This window comes from Nuphar pumila, chromosome 5 (genome assembly GCF_984573655.1).
Source record: "Nuphar pumila chromosome 5, dmNupPumi1.hap1.1, whole genome shotgun sequence".
NCBI classification, from domain to species: domain Eukaryota; kingdom Viridiplantae; phylum Streptophyta; class Magnoliopsida; order Nymphaeales; family Nymphaeaceae; genus Nuphar; species Nuphar pumila.
Genome location: NC_143253.1, coordinates 18,519,200 through 18,539,566, shown reverse-complemented (window position 1 = coordinate 18,539,566; position 20,367 = coordinate 18,519,200). Strand labels below are relative to the sequence as shown.

Below are 20,367 nucleotides of genomic sequence, written 5' to 3'. Positions count from 1 at the left end.
ATCATTGTTAGGGATGTCTCCACGATGTGACAATGTTTTCGTTCATCAACTCTATTTTGCTGATAAGTCTTAGGACAACTCAACTTACACTGAATTCCATTATCATGTAAAAATTGTGTGAATTGATTTGATATATATTCACCATCACTCTGTAAGACTAAAATTCTCCAAGAAAATTGAGTTTCGACATAAGATTTGAATCTATGAAAAACAAGAAAAACTTGGTCTTTGGACTTTAAAAAATATATCAAAGTAAAATGAGTGAAATCATCCATAAAAATTACATAATATCTAAACTTAGACAAATACATAATAGGAAAAGGACCCCAAACATCAGAGTGAACAAGTTCAAAGAGAAATAAAGCTCTTTTATTAGACCTAAAAAATGAGAGTTCATGACTCTTAAAAATGCGACAACCAACACAAAAGGAAGAAGAATTTCTACTTTTAACATCAATAAATCCCTTATTACATAGAACATCAAAGAAACTAGAATTACAATGACCTAATCTACGATTCCAGACATCAACTCCTTCATGAGCTTGTTGACCGGATGATGCAAACAATGAATGACACTCGAGTGACGAAGGGAACTCTAGAGCTTCATTCATAATATATAGATTTTCACGTCTTCTTCCCTCAGTAAGCATTTGATTCATGTAAATTTCCTTCACAGAAACATAGGATGGAGAAAATTAGACTCAAGAATTAATGTCATGACAAAGTTGAGAAACGAAGATGAGATTTTTTTTGAATATTAAGAACAAGAAAGGTATTAGACAAGGAAAGAAGACCTTTACTAGTTGGAACCACTGCCATGTCTACATGAGTAATATGTTGGTGTTTCCCATCTCCAGTAATCACACTTTCATTACCACAATAAGGTTCAATATGAGAGAGTTTACTTGAGTCTCCTGTAACATGATGTGTTGCCCCCGAATCTATGTACTAGCCTTGAGACGAAGTAGTCGGATAGTGCCCTGACATGAGATGTATTCTTGATGAAGATGGAGAATGCATATTCATGGCCCACAAATTAGCAGTAGGATTATGATTTTGCTTAATGTTCAACTGTCCAAAACAACACTAAGAGCATCCAACAATTGATGAAGAGTATGTATTTGTTGAAGCGTGCATAATGTTTGATGGAACACACGAAGAAGTAGCCAAAGGTAGAGCTTAATTATCAAAAGCGCTAGGCAGAGCTTAGGCGGTGAGCCCTTAAAAAGACTAGGCGAGGCCTAGGCGGTACCCCAAATAAAAAATTTAAAAAAACATACAAAATATGTAAACAAACTACTAAAATTAATAACAAACATGTATACAATATAAAATCAAACAACAATAAGCAATAGATCAATAATATGTTGTTGAACAATATAAAACAATTATATTACATAAAAATAGTCAAATATATAACTCATACGCTTATAAATTATATATGAATTAAGTACACATATATGTATATATATAATTATATATATAATATAAATACATAATATTATAAATTTATAATATTTGTTTACAATATATTAATATATATAATTATATACAATTACACAGAAAACATATATATGTGTGTGCAACTGTGCATTAGACCGAGAGATTACCTCGGCTAGGTCGTGCCTAGGCTCCACCTTTCACAACTAAGCAAAGGGGTGAAAGGAGGACAAAGAAGAAAAAAATAAGGTAAAAAAGAAAATGAGAGAATAAAAAAAGAAAGCTTTTGGGGTGAGAGGAAGAAGAAAAGGAAACAAAAGAAACAAAAAAAATATGATAACTATGTCCCTGCAGCTTAGGCATGGACAACCTAGAAAGCCTAGGTAAAAAAAATAGGGCCCTACTGCCTAGACCTATAAGCCTAAGCAGTGCCCCTACGCCTGGCCAGCCTAAGCAAATCCTAGGCACAACTTTTGACAACTAAGAGGTAGAGCAACAATTGCTAATGCACAAAAATGAGAAGCTATAGGGATGATCAATGTCTGATATGTCAAGACATACCGTCAATAACAATTGAAACATGTGTGACCTTTCTTCCCACACATTCGACATATCACATTTGCTTGACTCAAAGGAGGAGTGAGTAAGATACCTATTCTGTGACCACCAAAATTCCATCCACGACCACGTCCTCTTCCTCACAAAGAGTTAAAGCTTTGGGTAGCGATCATAACCTTATGATTAACTAGGGATGGCAGTGGGGCGGGGCGGGGCGGGGGACAAGGTTTCCACCCCCGCCCCGCCTCAAAATTTTATCCTCCACCCCCGCCCCGCCTCCGCGGCGGGGATGGATTTTATCCTCCACCCCCGCCTTCATCCCCGTTTCATGTCCTCCACCCCCGCCCCGTCCCCGTCCCCGTCCCCGCCCCGTCCCCGTCCCCGCCCCGCCCCCGCCCTGTCCCCGTCCCGACCCCGCCCCCGTCCCCGACCCCGCGGGATGAGCGTGCTCGTCACCGGCGCCGCTGGCTTTGTCGGCACCCACGTCTCGCTCGCCCTCCGGAAGCGCGGTGACGGTGTCGTCGGCCTCGACAACTTCAACGACTACTACGACCCCTCGCTCAAGAAGGCCCGCCGTCGAATCCTCGGCGACCACGGCGTCTTCGTCATCGCCGGCGACATCAACGACGCCCGGCTCCTGGCCAAGCTCTTCGACCTCGTCGCCTTCACCCACGTGATGCACCTCGCCGCCCAGGCCGGAGTCCGGTACGCTATCGAGAACCCGGCGTCCTACGTGCACAGTAACGTCGCCCGGCTCCAGGGTTAGGAAATTAGGGAAGGGAGTTAGGGTTAGTAAACAGTTCATCTGAGTTGGGGGCGGGGATGGGGCGGGGCCGGGACGGGGATGGGCCGGGGGCGGGGCGGGGATGGGCCGGGGCGGGGCCGGGGCGGGGATGGGGCGGGGCGGGGCGGGGGAACGTGCCAGTTCATCCCCGCCTCCACCCCCGGACGGGGATGGATTTTAACCTTCATCCCCGCCTCCATCCCCGTTTCATACCCTTCATCCCCGGTCCAAACGGGGCGAGGCGGGGCGGGGCCCCGCTTTCCCCCGGTCCACTGCCATCCCTATGATTAACTTCATCTTTTCAAGTGCTAGATGAGATTTCGAACATGGTTTCATGCTCCTATAGCATAGTTCTCAATCTCTCAAAGGGATGTCGTGGTAAAACACTGGTATATACAGTGGTACAATACTAGTTAACCTCTCTCTCTCTCTCTCTCTCTCTCTCTCTCTCTCTCTCTCTCTCGTGAGTTGAAGCATGTGATGTTTTGTGCCTTCTATTTTAAGTCATGTATGATTTATGTCACATAGATGCGGGTGTGGATGTGGCACTTTAAAAAGACTTGGGGGGGGGGGGTATGTGGGGATGTATATATATATATATATATATATATATATATATATATATATATATATATATATATATATATATATATATATATATATATAAATTTTAACAGTTTTAAGTTAACACTAATGAAATAAAAACAATTATTATATCATCAATTCAACATGCATAAATTTATGCAATAAATCAAATTAACAATCTAAAATTGCTATTCCTCAACAATAAAAAATAATACCACAATTAAATCAACCTAAATATATTATGGCTACGCTCATCAATAAAAAAATAACACCACAAATTTAAGTTAACACTACCATTTTTATCCTTAAAACCAAAAAAAATATTATAATAAAATTCATAAAAAAAAGCTGGCCGAAATCATAACCCAACCCAAGCTTGGGTTCGGTTCTGGTGAACCCAGACCTGAGTTCACCAGAGCCAAACTCAGTTGGCCTGGGTTCACCAAAGCCTCTTTTGGAGCAAGCCTGGGTTTGGTTATGCTGAGCTTAAGCCTAAGTTTACTAGAGCCTCTTGTGGAGCAAGCCTGGGTTCAGTTCTATTGAACCCAGACCTAGGTTCACCAAATTTGAACCTAGCAGGCCTGGGTTCAACCCTTGCGCTAACGAGGGAGGAGTTAAAAGGAGAAGGAAGAAGAAAGAGAGGAGGAACCCACATAGATATATGTATATATATATATATATATATATATATATATATATATATATATATAGAGAGAGAGAGAGAGAGAGAGAGAGAGAGAGAGAGAGAGAGAGAGAGAGACTTATTTCACCTCGTTGTCGCCTTTGTCATCGCCCACCATTGAAAGAGGAGGGGTCAGGGGGGCGCGATCGTGCCCTAACCAACCCCCCCCCCCCCCACCCCACCCCATTTCATTTTTTTTAAATTTGACCAAAATGGACTCGATCAAAGTTGAGCGAGTCCATTTTGGACAAATATAACCTTTGGGTGTGGGTTGACCGCACCTGCGTCAATGCGGGTGCAGCCGCCTTTTTAACAAGTCCGTATGACATAGTGTATGATTTATTTTAAGGCTTGGTTAGAGGATGCAAGTTTTATAGTGCAACATGAAAACAAGTGTATCTTCCATCCAGCATATGGCCATTGCAGTTGTAAACTCTCAAAAAGTTGTCCCTGTTAATTTGAAACAGGTTAAGTTTTTTTATTATTATGGACGAAAGTTGAACACAAACGATGTTGGCATTTCCTACAACGCATCAGGAACCTTTTTATTGAAGAGTAGCAAAGGGTGCGTGGCTCATCTTTTTTGCTCTGCCTACATTATTGTTATTTTCATGATTGATTTTTTTATTTAAATATTTTCTGAGTTTCATTTATTTATACTCTTAGATTCTGCATAAAAAATCTTCAGTTTTATGAAGTTTGAACGGACACACCTTATCTCCATCTAGGATCCACAGATGATTGTTCTCAATTATGTTGAATTTGGGAATTCTTTCATTGATTGAACCGTTTTATTCTAATGGCTAAACTGAAAGTCCTAATATGTGTGAACTAGCAACCAGAGAATGACATTGGGAAGAACTCCAACTATTCTCAGGTGAAGTTATATTTGGTCTGACCTTGCCCTGAGCACATAAAATTCATGCATGATGTTAATGTAATGAAACCGATTGTGTTTACTTGGCGGCTTTATTTGTGTAGTATTACATATTATTTGCATCTATTTTATTTACGAGTAGTTTCGGGATATCTCACAGGATAATGTTCAATATGGTTGACAATAAAAAGTGGTTTCTAAGCAATTGAGGAAGAAACATGATTGCAGTTTTGACATTTAAAGCAGCCTTTTATGGAGTAATATCACACCCCATAAATCAGATGCACCGTTACCCAAAAATCAAGCAATTTTGAGCTTATCTATAGCCTCTTTTTTCCAATATAAACATCTCCTTTAATATGTAATTATTTTTTCAAATATTTTTTGTTTCAAAGAACTGCTATAACTATTTTTTATATTGGTGCCATTAGTAATCAGGCAAGAGACATGGTCGATATGCATTTTTGTTTTGTGTATTTATTTCCCTCAACCGGCTAGCCATTTGTTCTGTGCTGCAGGTCAGATCAGCATTTGCAATGGCTTATTCCACACTTATTGATGCAAAGGACCTTGGCAGCGTTGGGGCCTAAAAGAAGCATTTTGGGGTTCATCATAAGGCCAGATTCAACACTATTACAATTTACAACGAAAGGCTGGGATGAACGGCGAACTCACTTTTGATGCCTTGCTTCCAGAAGCGGGCAATCCAGTAATAAGGAATAGAGTTGGTGGTGACATGCTCTTTAATTGGCAATCAGATGTCAGTGACGATGCACTTCCTAGAAATAAGAAGGGAGACTACTTGCAGCAGTCTCAACAGAAGTCGATCAAAAAGGGGGAAACAGAAGAGAAAGGGAGATGATTATAATTGGCAATCATACAACAATGATGACGAATCTCCTAGATCTAAACAGAAGACAAGGATTTTATGGAGAGGCAGAAAAAAATCAGGCATTCTAATAGGGAAATTGAGGACAGTGTAAAGAAGAAGAGGCAGATGAAGGATTCTGGAAGTGGGCATAAGGATGTTTCAAGGGATAAGCACGGTGGTAGAGCTCGTTCGTGGGCTCCTTACTAGATTTGTGTCCCTTTTTTACTTTGTTACTGTAAAATTATGTACTTTAGTTACAAGGGATCAAAAAATCCATCTTAGAATTTGTTGGTTCTGATTTATGGAATACGTAAATGAGTCTTAAAACTCATGGAATACGTAAATGAGTTTTAGTTACAAGGGATAGATTTGGATTATGCAAAAAACTATGGTTTTTAAAGGAGTCTTAAAAGGTCCGAGAGATAAATGGTCACTCCAAAATAAGTTCCAAAAAGATTCCAAAGTCACATTTGCATGACCAATACGACACAAGAACTGGATTATTAGGACAGCCATGCATTCCTAAAGTTGGTCATGCTAGACGCCTAAACCTTAACAAATTCAATCGTTGGGGATGGTTACTGTTGTAGCTCTTACGGTGAAGTGCATTCCTGTGAAACACACGCCTGCCAGTGAAGTACAGGTTAGGTGGTGAAAATGGGACGTTGCCATCTCATAATTCGTAGCACTTTGAATAATGCCAACGTGTCAGATAGAGTCTGAACAATGGGGTGCAGGAGATTCCTTTCACCAGCAGAATGGGTCCCACATATTTGGTCTAAGCATGTGTTCATAGAACTCCAGCCCACGTTGGCACATCGTACGACGCTATAACCGTTTACCCAATGTTTTCAAATCCCAAAATCCCTCTCTCTGGTACGGTTCAAAACTGTAAAAAGTAGCAAAAGCCTGAAACATCAAATCCCCAAATCCTGCATTTCAAATACGATCAAATCGGAGGACAAGAGGAGAGGAATCACCACAAGTTTCCCCCCTTGATGATTTTGAAATTCTTCTCTACTTCCATCAGAGAGAGAAAGAGAGAGAGAATCCATCTCTTGTACTCAAATTCTTTTTATGTTTTCTAGAGAGAGATTACCCATCTCTTTTACTCGAATTCTTTTCCGTTTTCTAGAGAGAGAAAATACCCATCTCTTGTACTCAAATTCTTTTCTGTTTTCTAGAGAGAGAGAGAGAGCGCCCATCTCTTGTACTCAAAATTCCTGTGTATCCTAGGTATATATATATATATATATATATATATATATATATATATATATATAGAGAGAGAGAGAGAGAGAGAGAGTTGCCCCACATGGATACTGTTATGGAGGCAGCGCAGACGAGCTGCGAGGTGGTGCTGAAGGCAGAGGGAATAGAGGGTGAAGCTCCATTGACGATGGGGGAGGTGAAGATGAGCTTCCTTCACCGCCACCAACACGACGACGACGACCACCAAGACGAATTGTTCAAAGGGTTGAAGAAGAGCAGGAGGGCGAGGGGCTCCACGGCCAAAGAGCGGATCAGCAGGATGCCGCCTTGCGCCGCCGGGAAGCGGAGCTCAATTTATAGAGGAGTCACCAGGTTTTCTACATTTCACGCAACAATCATCATCCTTTCTTACCGTATTGGCTCTTTAAACTCTAGAATCGTGCGTAATTGATTTGCTTCTAACTCAACTTGATGTTGGCATTCACTTAATTTGTCGATTACCAATATAAGCAGGAAATCATCTATTATTATTGTTGGTATATTTCATGAGGGTGGTGATCAAATGATAAGAGTTCTGTTTCTTATTCTATGGTAATTTGTTTTCTTTCCTTTTCTGTCTTCTGTTCTTTCTTGGTCTGCTTGCTTCCTAGTTTCAGCAAGATCCATTATCCATGTTGTCAAGTTCATCATATGCCCTTTCTTTTTTGTTTCTTGACTGGCATGATGAAGCTTGGGAAGGTCGACCCTTTCATGAGTGAGAAATTGTGTTAAGATCACATAAGAAATTAGCTCGTAAGTGCCGAAGGTTGATAGCGACTCATTTATGTGAGTGTGGTTAGTTGCTGGACTGGACTTAAAAGATCTTTAAATAATGACTAGATTCATGGAAGTTAAGCAGGATCTTGGTACCCCAGTAAGCCATATAACAGATGCCACGTTGATTTTCTTCTGTACATACCACGTCTACATCCACTTCCTTGTGAGTCAGTACCCATATTTGCTTGTTCTAAAAGAAGAAAAAGGTGTGTTCTAGTTTCTTTGTGATAAGATAAATGAGTCAATTGCTAACATCAACTTCGATTACCAGCATATATCTTTGTTCTTCATCTCATTTTGCAATCAGAGTGGAAGTCATAATGAAATACCTTCTTCCTTTGTGTGTGTGTGTTTGTGTGGATATTCGATGTCAAATGCCTTGAAAGAAGTCTTGTGCTTTGGTGTTTGCAAGATGGTGGAACAACGATATGCCACATAAAAAGGAAGTGGACTTTGTTCCCAGCGACATAAAATGAAAATGAACAGAAAAAAAATCTGTTTAGAATCATTATTAGGCTCAGCACAGGGTACATTTCATCGGGAGAAATAGAACAAGAAGGTTATAGTTAAAATAGCTGGCATAAGTTTCATGAACATTTTCTGCATCTATAAAAGGGCTTTGTTTAGATGTGACTTCTTTTTTATGCTATTTACAGATGTCTCAACCTCCTCTGCTTTGTCTTATGTTTCTTCAGTTCCTTATAACTGCCCTCTCGACTTAAATGGCTTCTGCATTGTCGTCATGCTCAAAGATTTGATCCTTAAGCAACTGCATGTTGAATTTTTTTCCCCCTGCAGATGTCTCTTCTCTTTTCTCGTTCTCATATTTGTAAATTCCAGTTGGTACTTTTTATCAGTTTCTTCCATGAAAAATGGATGTTCTTCAGTTATTTATTTATTTATTTATTTTTTTTGGGGGGGGGGGGTAAGGGGGAATTAGTTTGTTTTTATTCTGTTTATGAGTTCTAACTTCTAATTTGTGTTTCTAAAACATAAGGTGTTCCCAGGCTCTATTTTGATGAACATATTGAATTTATGTTACTCTGTTTGTGGGTTCTAACTCATGTTTCTGGATCATTAGGTGTTCCCAGGCTTCATTTTGATTAATGTATTGATTTCCTGTTTTTACAATTTTCATAAGTTTCTTTTCTTTTTCACTGCATTTGCTATTTACCATCAATCAGTAATATGCCTGTCTATGATCACCATTCTGGTATTCTTTGCTATGGTCTGGAAATGACTCCTCCATTGCCATATTTCAGTCATTTACTTATATGGTGTACTTAAGCTTCTTTTCTGAATGTAGACACAGATGGACAGGGCGTTATGAAGCTCATCTTTGGGATAAATCTTCATGGAACCAAAACCAGAATAAGAAGGGGAAGCAAGGTTTGACTTGTTTTTCATTACTAGCTATTCATGATTGCTCTTTATAGTAATCATTCTTGTTTATATGTCCATTGCTATTAGTTCACTCTGACTTTTCATGTTTGGTTGTGTAATTTCTTTCCATTCTTCAATCAATTGAGTTTAATTCTTTTATACACAGCTTGTCTTTTGAATTTTCTTATCTTATTATTGATATATGGTGAGTATCCCAAACCAATCACTGAGTTTGTTAGATTTCTCTATTTTCTAGTGGAAGTTCTATCAGAAACTTTTGGTTTACAAATAGTTCTAGATGATTTGTCAACAATTTGAATGGTTTTCATAGGAAGCATTCTGTTGCTACACATGAATTCCTTTCTTGAATTCCAAATGAATTCTGGATAGTTGAGGAAAGTGCCAACCTTGCAGACAAAATCTTTGGTTTTTTGCTTTTATAAGATAGATTCCAACGGGGCCTTTTTGTTGTAACATGTGGCATGATGAGCAATCATCTCATTCTCCACATATTCTGGGGAAAGTTCATGTGTTTAGTAGTTGATATAAGACACAATGATGGTGTAACGACCCCAACTCGTACCTATGAAAAAGTGGCAATTTTTTTTTTAAACAAGTGCGGAAACAATCTCAGAAACTTGAGGCGCTCTTACAGTTTAACACAACCACCACCACAAGAGATTTTCTACTCATCTTTCAAACCAAACCAAACTTTATTTATTACAATGAAAATAGTCCAAGACATAAGCAAATGAAATATAAATAAAGCAAAAAGAAGAGCTACGTTGTCCGGAGGTATCTGCCAAGCAGTCATGTAGTCTCCTCGTAGTTCCTCTCAAAGCAAGTCACTTCACTGGGCATCTAAGATTGTGAAAAACACAAAAGTAAGGGTGTAAGAATCCAAAGAATTCTGTGTACGAATCTCTTTAATGAAGCAATTAAGTAAAAATAACATAAATAAAATTCATGCAATATTTTAGAAGGATGCAATTATAATAAATTCACAACTCAATTAACTATTTATACAATAGAAAACAATTAAAAAGCAAGAGAGAATAATTACTATCAATAGAGACCACAATTTAAGCATTAAAAATATTTTACATGCATTAGGGAACAAACATCATGCATTCACCAATATATCACAATTAAGAGAACAAGTAAATATGCATGATCTAATGCATAGCAAGGATATGCATGATTTTAGTGCAATGCATAAATAAATTATTATCTTTTATTAGAGTTTTCTTTTCATATGCATGTCCTTATTAAATGCACACAATTTAAGTTCATGCTTTTAATTATCGTTGCCCGCGGATACTCCAAACGGGTAAAATTTCTGAGGTCAAGTTAGGTTCTCAGGGTAACTTAGCATACAATTTGTATTTTATTATTGGGTTCCAAACTTAGCCCTCGACCGAAATAACCTTCGGAACATTAAACATCCAAATCTAATGTTGGAGACACCAGGGACATCCAAATCTACAAATGTCACTTTCTTGTTATATCAAAACAACAACTGTATGTACACATCACCCCCAGGCAAAGTGACAGATTCTCCCTAAAACCATGGTCAGGAGAACCTCAATATCGGGTTCAGGAGCAACAACGCATACAGAGTTTTAGTATCCTCACGGTTCTTCAAAACCACAATGTCCAAGATTTTCACACTATAGAAAGAACATCAAGAAAACATAGATTGCATTGTTCTTTAATTTCTTTTATCTTGTTATTAATTCACCTCTTTTAATTTGCAATTCAACATGCAGAATTAATTACACAAGTTTGCACATCCACATGCGAAACTCTTCACGGGATCATAGCCCATGGCAACATAGAACAATGCAATTAAAACAATAATATCACATTTTGATTTTTGCAATGCATAACAATATCTCAAACAAAGAGCAACACATGCTCAAGTCTCACACAACCCATGATGATCTATTTTGATCATCAATGCATTCATAAGAAAAAATCATAAATATCATGCCACTATGCATTTCTTTTTAAATGCTTCTCAATGCACATTCATATATGCCAATAAAAAGACGTGCATGAAACAATAATATTCATATACATGCGCATGTGTTCACACCTTCATGTTAAATGCATGCTTTCGTTCAATTCACATATTCATGTCAAATGCATGCTTTCATTCATGAATCATTTTAATCAAACATGTGAACATTCAAGTAATGGCGCACGTGCTAAACTAATGTATGCACATGCATTAGATACAGTCTTGCAATATTACTTTGATTCAACATATTATATCAAGTACAAGTATATGAAAAAGTTTCATTCTTTAGCATGTATAAGGCTAGTCTAATACAAGAAAACAAATTCTAGAAATTAACATGCCAAGTAGATCTTTTGTTTCAGATTCAATCAAACACAAACAATATACAAAATTGAAATTCATGATGTACTGTTTTAGCCTTTGTCTAAGTACAAACTGAACATACATAGTCTGGAAATTTTCTTCACAAAAGTGCAAACTAATTTGCCATCTACAAAAAAAATATTTTATATTTTAATTGCACCCAGCTGACTCAGTCGGCTGGGGCTTGGCTCCAACCCAACTGAACTCAGTCGGCCGGTCTGGCTGCCCCTACACATGACCAGATCGAACCTGTGTACACTGTTGCCAGGGCTTGGCAGGGCAGCCAAATCAGTCAGCCCAACTTAATCCGAAAGAAAACTTTCGTTCATCATTTATTTTTGTTTAACCCCTTTTTTTTAAGCGATGATCTTCCCAGCAGGCTTGGCAGACTTGGCCAGTCGGGCTCGGTCCTGCTGGGCTTGGCAGAACTCGGTTTTGCTGGGCTGCTTGCCAGCCCAGCCAATGATAAAAAAATTTATTAATCTTTTCTTTTTTTTTGACAGCATGCTGGCCCAGCCAAGTGGTTGGGCCCGACATGGACTGTCAAGCCAGCACCAGCCCAGCCGAGTGGCTAGGCCTGGCAGGGCCCAGTCCTGCCCTTGCCGAGCCAGTCAAACTTTTAATCATAAAAAAAACTACAGATTTACCTGTTAAATATACATGCATAAGAAAGTCTAAAATCAGGTATACATGCATTTAAACTTTATATCTCAAACATGCATGTATAGGCAACCTGCATTCAAGTATGCACAGGTTGATGATCAGGTAAGCGTGCTTACACAGGTCTTTACATTCAGATTTTTACATGGATGTTAAAAGAGAATGAACATGCAACTTAACACACTATTTTATCATGACCCAAAATAAAAAATACAATTTCTGTTTTAACATGGAAGTAAGCATACACGGAAATTGTTATAACAACGTGCAGATTGCAATGTGTGACCTTTTGACAGTATGCCAGCCCCAGCCGACTGAATCGGCTGGAGTGTATATATATATATATATATATATATATATATATATATATATATATATATATATATATATATAATGTGTGTGTGTGTGTGTGCGTTATAATGTTTTCCACATCAACAGCGGTCCAACCCAAATATGGACAGTGGTCTGGGAGTGGACAGTAGACAGTCCTGTCCCAGCCGACAGTTCAGGCTGGGACTGGACAACTGTCTGTCCTGTCCCGGACCCGAAAATCACCCAAAAATCCAAATTTATTGTTTTAACTGAGTATGCACATATTTTATTTCCATAAATCTGATTCAGTTTTAAGAACCACAGCCCCGTGTCCACCTGTCCATATATATACACCTGTCCAAGGGACAGGTCTGTCCAAAATGGACAGAATGGACATAACGTACAACATGGACAAGGGCTCAAATCTGGCCAGATCTGCCCATCATCACTGTGTCCAGATCTGCCCGCTAAAAGCATGGAACAAAACTGCCCAGCCCTGTCCAAAGTGTCTATACAAGGCAAAAACATATATATGCATATGTATACATGCTTCTACATGTATGTATGTATGTATGGATGTATGTATGTATGTATGTATGTATATATATATATATATATATATATATATATATATATATATATATATATATTGGAAAAAACATAAAAGCATGCAAAAAATCATAAGGAAACAAATACCACATGATCTAAGGCTTCCTACATCGATTCTCATGGATCGAAATGGTGAAACTAAAATAAAATCTATGATTTTCTTCAAAAATATTGCCTAAAACTTATTTAGACTCTTTTTCTCATCCAAATCAAAAGAGGACACCCGTACCTTACGCAAAGATCGAAAAGAAATATGGATTTGATGGTGAAAATGATGGATGATCGGAGAAGAAGCTCTCTTCTTCTTCCTCTTTCTCTCTTTTTCCTTCTCTTTCTTTCCCTTTTTTTTGACTTATTTATAGAGCGCTAGATGGACTGGAGAAGAGAGTGCAGCTCCCCAGCTGAAAGTCTCCTCTCTTAGAGTTCTGAAAATTTCGAAACTCTCCAAGTGTTGACTTTTTCAAAGTTTCATTTTATTAGGCTTTCTAAAACCTTCTTAGATGCTTCTAGGTGTGTTTAAGGGCTCTACTAAGAGTCCTAAACACTCAAAAAAATAAATCTCAGAATTAATTAAAATTAATTATTTATTAATAAATAAATACCTAGAAGCTTCCAAAAATTATATTATTGAACTAGAACACTTCTAAAGTGATTTTATGTGGGTTTAAGCCGAAGGGCTCTACTTAGAGTCCTAAACAATTGTCAAATTAAATTAATTAATTAATATTAAATAATAAATAAATTTTCAGAAGCTTCCAAAAATTATCAAATTAACTTGGGAGACTTATTAACATTAATTAACTTTAATTTAAAGGTTTCTAATAAATTTAAAGTTGAAAAAATCATTGGGCATGGATTTGGATCTGGATCCAAGATCCAAATCCATTTCAAAAATACAAATGGGTCTTGGGTTGGATCAATATCAAATTAATATGGGTCTTGGATAGAGTCTAGATTCATATTAATTTGGATCAAATCCATCAGATCTAGTCTGATCAAAATCCAGATTTGAACTGACAAACTGCTCAATTTTTGAAAAAATACGATTTTGGGGCCAATCGCAGCCCGAATCAAGAAAAATAAAATATCGTTACGCTCAGAATTTTGGGACGCATCCAACGATATATAATCAAATTTCGCTTCTGAAATCCGTCCGAAAATAACCCGAATTTTGCTTGAATTTAAAGGTCAAAAATAAAACTTTTTTACGAACTTTTAATTGGCTCATTTAGGCCTTGACAATGAGACCTAGGTTAAGCTCAGACTCTAAAGCATCGGCCTACAATCGAGAATCAAACGATTTTTCTTCTATACTTAGCCAAATTTTTGAAAATCTCAAAATGACTAAGTGTGAAAATACATGATATTACAGATGGTTTGGAATCAGAAGCTCTTCTCCTCTTCTCTGTTAGATTAACCATGAATGAGTTTTAGTTGTTGATTTGCCGATTGATAGCATAGATCCAATAATTGAACATTTTCTATTCATTAATTAATGTGGAATTCACCTTTAACTGATTTGGTGTTGGAATTATCAAAATCCTGCAAGCATTTTGATGATTATTTTGCAACAAATTTTTCAAGTGGAAGATTGCGCAGTCATGAAACTGTTGATTTCAAGATTGATGGTGGCGGATATGTGCACATCCAGTTAGGATCATTTCCATAAGAGGGAACTTAATGGGTTCATTTCATCCCTGTGATCGCTGGCAGTTTGTATGGCATTAGGTGCTCATTTAGATCATGGGTGATGATGGTCAGTTTAGGCCCTATTTAACAACCTCTCATCCAACTTTGTGGGCCAAGACATGAATCTTCAGAAGACGTTTAATGGATTTTGTATAACAATTTTGAGAATGGTCAAGTTTAACACTGGTGTTCAGTTTGGTCCTACAAATGGTTTTTTGGTTGGCAGTTTTTGAGAAATGAACTCGTTATTGCGATAACCAGTCAAGAGGATCAATTTAACTCCTATTTAACAATGTTTTATCCAGATTTCTAGGTCAAAATGATATTTCATTAGCTTTTTAGTGGTTTTTGTCTTGACATTTGTGATAAATAACAGGGGATCAGTTTTGATCCTGGTGGCAGTATATCCACTGAAAATAAGCTCGTCACCTACTTGTCTGGTTAGATTGTAAAGAACCAGTTTTGATCCGTCAACAACATTTGATCCAACCATTTCTTTGGTTGAGAATTGATGAACAATCAATGCACCATTAGTGGCTTTTCTGTCGTTCGTCTTTGAGGTCTGTACCAAGGGATCTATTTTCAGTCTATTAGCAAGATATTTACAAAAAGCTTAGTTATCATTTTTAAATGGTATCGCTGGTTACATTGAGAACTTTTCTAACAAGGAATGGTTGTGAATTAGCATTAGATGTGTAATGCCCCAAAATTTTAAACTTGTAAACCTTTCAAAATAATTGAAAGAGACTAGAAAATCCTTTATTTTTTTCAGAGTTTTTGTTTTAGTGAATCAACAGAAACATTTTTTTGAAAATAAAAAACAAGTTGAGAACCTTGGGCGCGTTAGCGTAAAAACCTTCATTTTACAATAGGTTGAATCTTTGCAAAACATTTAGAAACCAGATGCATTAGAAGAAAATTTTAAGTTTATACAAAATGGGATTTTTCGAGGAAACCCTTATACAAAATGCAAAACCCAAAATGTATACTGGACGTCGAAAGCTAACAGAAACAGTAAGATCTTGAAGCCATCTTGCAATCGTGTCACCACCCGTCTCGTAAACCTAATCGTCACTTGTACCCATAAAATGGGTCAGTTTCATGAAAAACTAGTAGGTGCACAAGACAATATAGAATAATTCTAGAATATGCATTTAATCTATACATGATACGCAATTCAACAAGTAATACGTCAAATCTAGCATAAACAGTTAATTAATACATGATACACAATTCAACAAGTAATGTGAACAAATCTAACATATGCATCAAATTCATACATGATACACAATTTAACAAGTGGTGTAAGCAAGATAACTTTGTTTCGATATTAGCTGGCCTGCGAGTACGCACAAGCGCGAAACATAAAAATAACTGAGACAAATTCAGAGGTTTATTTTGCCACGTATTTTTGATACCCCGAATAGTTAGCTAAGTCCGCTCGTAAGGGGACAACCAATAACCGAAAGAAAATTTCTCAAAGGCTACTCGTTCAAGGGATGCATTCAACTTCTGCAGAAGTCCATGGGATCTACCACCTAGGATAATTTTTGGTAGTTTCGTCCCCTAACTTCGATGACTGGGGACACTGAGTCATTTGCCTGAGAGGTGATTGTTAACAACCTATCCAACGAAGTTTTTGTACCATCACATCCTCTCTCTTGACAAAAAACATCGAGGAACATGGGTGCGTCAGGTTTTATTTAACTGAAGACCCATTCTACATGCTCTAGTCTTTCAAACCAGCTCGAACATCTTGCCTGTGAAGGCGATCATCACCATTATGTGATTTCCATAATGTGCCATTCATACGCTTCGAGGTTACTCGAACCTCTCATCCAATCATCATAGTACTAGCATGTTGTGCTTGTCTAAAAGTACAGCTACGATGAGAGGGGTAACAGTTTCTCAAAAGAAACCCCAATTCCATTGTTTCGTAAAAAAAATGATGCAACTATTTAGTTTAGTTTGATGTGATCCGGTCTTTTTAAACCACTTGTATATCATTGTGCAATTTGCACGATACTAGATCGCCGTGGATCTCTCATCCAGTTATCGTAGTATCAACATGCTGCGCATGTCTCACGATACTGCTTACGATAAAAGGGGTATGGGTTTCTCAAAATAAAACCCCAACCAAACATATTCCCATGATCCCAACTGGGGACATCCAGGTCATATCGGATATTAAACCGAAATTGCAAAACATTTCTCACAAATGCGTCGACTTGGGAAAACTTAGTTGCAATTTGGCAACCCTAAAGTGTGCAGAATTTGCTTTGCAAAACTACGCATTTGGAAAGCTGGATTCTCGTAAAGAATCCCATTCTTAAAACTCTAGCGCTCATGCACAAACCCGTGTTTTTTGAAAATGAGCAAGTGGGAAACAGGTAGGATAGAATATGCTCTTGCATGTCCTACGAGGTTGCATTCATGTAAGAATAATATGTATATTACAATGCAAGCCTACGCACATTACAACACTTCGACAATGTATAAAGCAAGACTTGATGTGTGAAACCGCACATCGAGCTAAAAAATGCGTAAGCAGTTCACGAGGTACGAAACCTTACCTCAACTAAATAAATGGGTAAGCGAAAGCCTATGCACGTGATAGCGCGACGAAAAAGTAAATGACATAAAGGAAAAATGACAAAGATCGCAAAACTGCGTCCTTGAATTAAATGCGTAAGCAGTAGCCTGTGCACTAAAGCGCGATGACAAAGTAAATGACATAATGAAAAGAGGACAAAGATCACAAAACTGCATCCTTAAATTAAATGCATAAGCAGTAGCCTGTGCACTAAAGCGTGATGACAAAGTGAATGATATAAAGGAAAGGGGACAAGGATCGCAATTTTATATATAAATGACATAACGAAAAGAGGACAAGGAGATTGTCGACTATGCTGACGCTTCCAGGCGTAGAGTTTGTTGCGCTGATGGGGTGCGCTAAAAGATTTATAGTACTGCGTAAATGGCACAAGTGAGTTTCGTTATTAAAAATACATGTCGACCCGTGCGAGGAGCCTAACCTAAAAAAGAAGGGAGGGCAGGGCTGTGCCCCTGCCCACCGTATTTGAAGGAAAAAAGAGGGCATGGGTCGCACCTTTGCCCGACAACAGCAAAAGAAGAGGGGGCAGGGGTTGTGCCCTTGCTCGCCTGCCAAACAGAGGAAGGAAGGGCAGGTGCTGCACTCCTACCTGCTGGTCGGAAAGAGAAGGCGACGATAGGAGGGTGTGCCCTCCCGCCTGCTTACCGTGAAGAGGAAGGGGACAGGAGGGTGTGCCCTCCTACTGAAATTAGAGAGACGAGAAAGAAAACAGGGAGAAGGGTGGGGCAATGCCCCTCTCTTGCTGTTAGAGGGAAAAAGAAGAAGAAGCAGGGAGAGGGAAACTTCAGAGGGAACCGGCTACTAGACGGTTCGATTAGTCTTTCGAACCTATACCCAAGTCAGACGAATGATTTGCACGTCAGTATCGTTGCAGGTCTCCACCAAAATTTTCTCTGACTTCACCACGCTCAGGCATAGCTCACCATCTTTTTGGTCCCGACAGGCATGCTCCCACTTGAACCCTTCCAGAAGATCAAGGTCGGCCGACAGTGCACCCTCGAAGGGGATCTTGCCACTCAGCTTCCTTTCGCCCTCCGAGTTTCGGGGGGATCTTGACAGGGGGTTCTGGCAAGCAAAGAGAGAGAGACGGATGGGGCAAGAGGGCGTTGCTCTCCTGCATTGATTCAAAAGAGGGAGAGATAGAAATTGGGGGTGGGGGTGGGGGGAAAGAGAGAGACAAGAGTCAGGGGGCATACCTGGAGGTCACCGACATGAGGGAAGGGAGGTCGCCGATGTTGGGAGTCCGTCGCGAGCTCCGACAGTGGTCGGAGGTCACGCAAAGGGGGGGAGAGAGAAGTCGAGGGGTTCTTTCCTTTTTCGTAAAAGGAAGACCCCCCATGTTTTTAAATAGAAACATGGGAAGGGGGTGCCGAGTCTAGATCCGGATCCAACTTGGGCCTGATTCTTTTTTTTTTTTTAAAAACTCAATTTTTACATCCTACCCCTCTTAAAAGAATTTTGTTCTCGAAATTTCCTTTAGAGGTCATCTGTAGAGATCACAGTCTAAGATAATCAGTATTAACGAGGATGCACAATATGTGTGTATATCCAAACATATAAGCTTTTAAAGTGATCAAGACTACTCATAATGAGTTTCTGAGAAAAGTTTTGAGCTATAAGTCAGTTTGAACAAAATAAATGCACGATTTCATTGATGAACTTTTGTCTTGGCAAAATTCATATGGAATCACTTGTTCGGTCGTGGCTGCATAGACACGGCCAGACACTTCTCTTTATGGTTGTTGCTGAGGTTATTGTTGTTGTTGTTGACCTTCAACTGTGGTTCGTCTCTGCCAATCTGCTGCCTTCCTGCAACAATTTCGAGCATAATGCCCCATCTTCCCGCAGTATAGACAACCACCAGTGTCTCAAGTGCATGGTTGTCCGGGATGAACATAATTAAATTTCGGGCATATTTGGTTTGATTGTGTTGTTGCTCGATTTTCCTATCTTGAGTTTGCTTCTTGAATGGGGGTCCCTACATTTTGCCGTCAGCATGTTGTCGTTTGTTGCATCCACCATTCCCAACAGACTTTCTGTTCTACTCACCCTTAACTCGTTCCCAATCATCGTTCAAAAGGGTGGCTGCTGCAACTGCAACAAAGAAAGTTGAGGGTATATTGGTCAGGACCCGATGACTGAGTCCTTTCTTCAGTCCCCAAATAAATTTTCTGGCCCGCTCGCGATTATCTTCGAACAGGCCAGGACAGTATCGTTCCAAATTCTGAAACTTGGTGGTGTAATCCACCAGACTTGAGTCACCTTGGCACAACTCAAGGAATTCTATCTTCTTCTTGTCTCGCGCATGAGGGGGAAAGTAGTTTGCCAAAAAGGTACTACGAAAATCTTCCCAAGGGATAATTGTTGCTCCCAGAAATCGGATGCCCTAGGTTGTATCCTACCATTTGCGAGTGTCATCCTTAAGCCAATAAGTTTTAAAAAGTGTCTTCTTTTCTTCAGGTATCGACATTACCTGAAAAGCGCACTAGATCTCGTCAACCCGATTCTCGACTAGTTCAGGATCAGCCTTTGCCAGCGAAGGTCAGGGGATCAAGCGTCAAGAACTTCTCATACATCACAGTCGTATGATGGCCAGTCTCGACAAATGGTACTTGATCCCGCTGTGGACAAACCTGACTCTGGATTGCCTCAGCCAGGGTACTAAGGGAATCCATAACGAATCCCCGCTGCTCCGACCATTTGTCGGCCGAATTGTCGTTTGTGTTCCACACCATTCTTTATATAACCAAAGGATGCACAAGTCAGGATTCAAGGAACTCGAAGTCAAAAGGATTCATATATTTTTCCTTAGTATACAAAATCCCAACAGAGCTGGTAGATATGTAGAAAGGGAAAATTATCTGCAAAAGGCAAAGGAGTTCGTAGACT

General features: G+C 39.0%; 1 protein-coding gene across 1 annotated transcript in view; it reads left to right on the top strand.

Moving 5' to 3' along the window:
- Positions 1 to 7,083: 7,083 nt before the first annotated feature.
- The window catches only part of LOC149836997 (Integrase-type DNA-binding superfamily protein), a 31,091-nt gene continuing 17,807 nt past the window's right edge, over positions 7,084 to 20,367 (top strand). The window contains exons 1-2 of the mRNA XM_090007944.1: positions 7,084 to 7,381; positions 9,132 to 9,223. Coding sequence (XP_089864070.1) covers positions 7,113 to 7,381; positions 9,132 to 9,223 — 361 coding nt within the window. The 5' untranslated portion in view covers positions 7,084 to 7,112. The remainder of the gene's footprint in view (positions 7,382 to 9,131; positions 9,224 to 20,367) is intronic.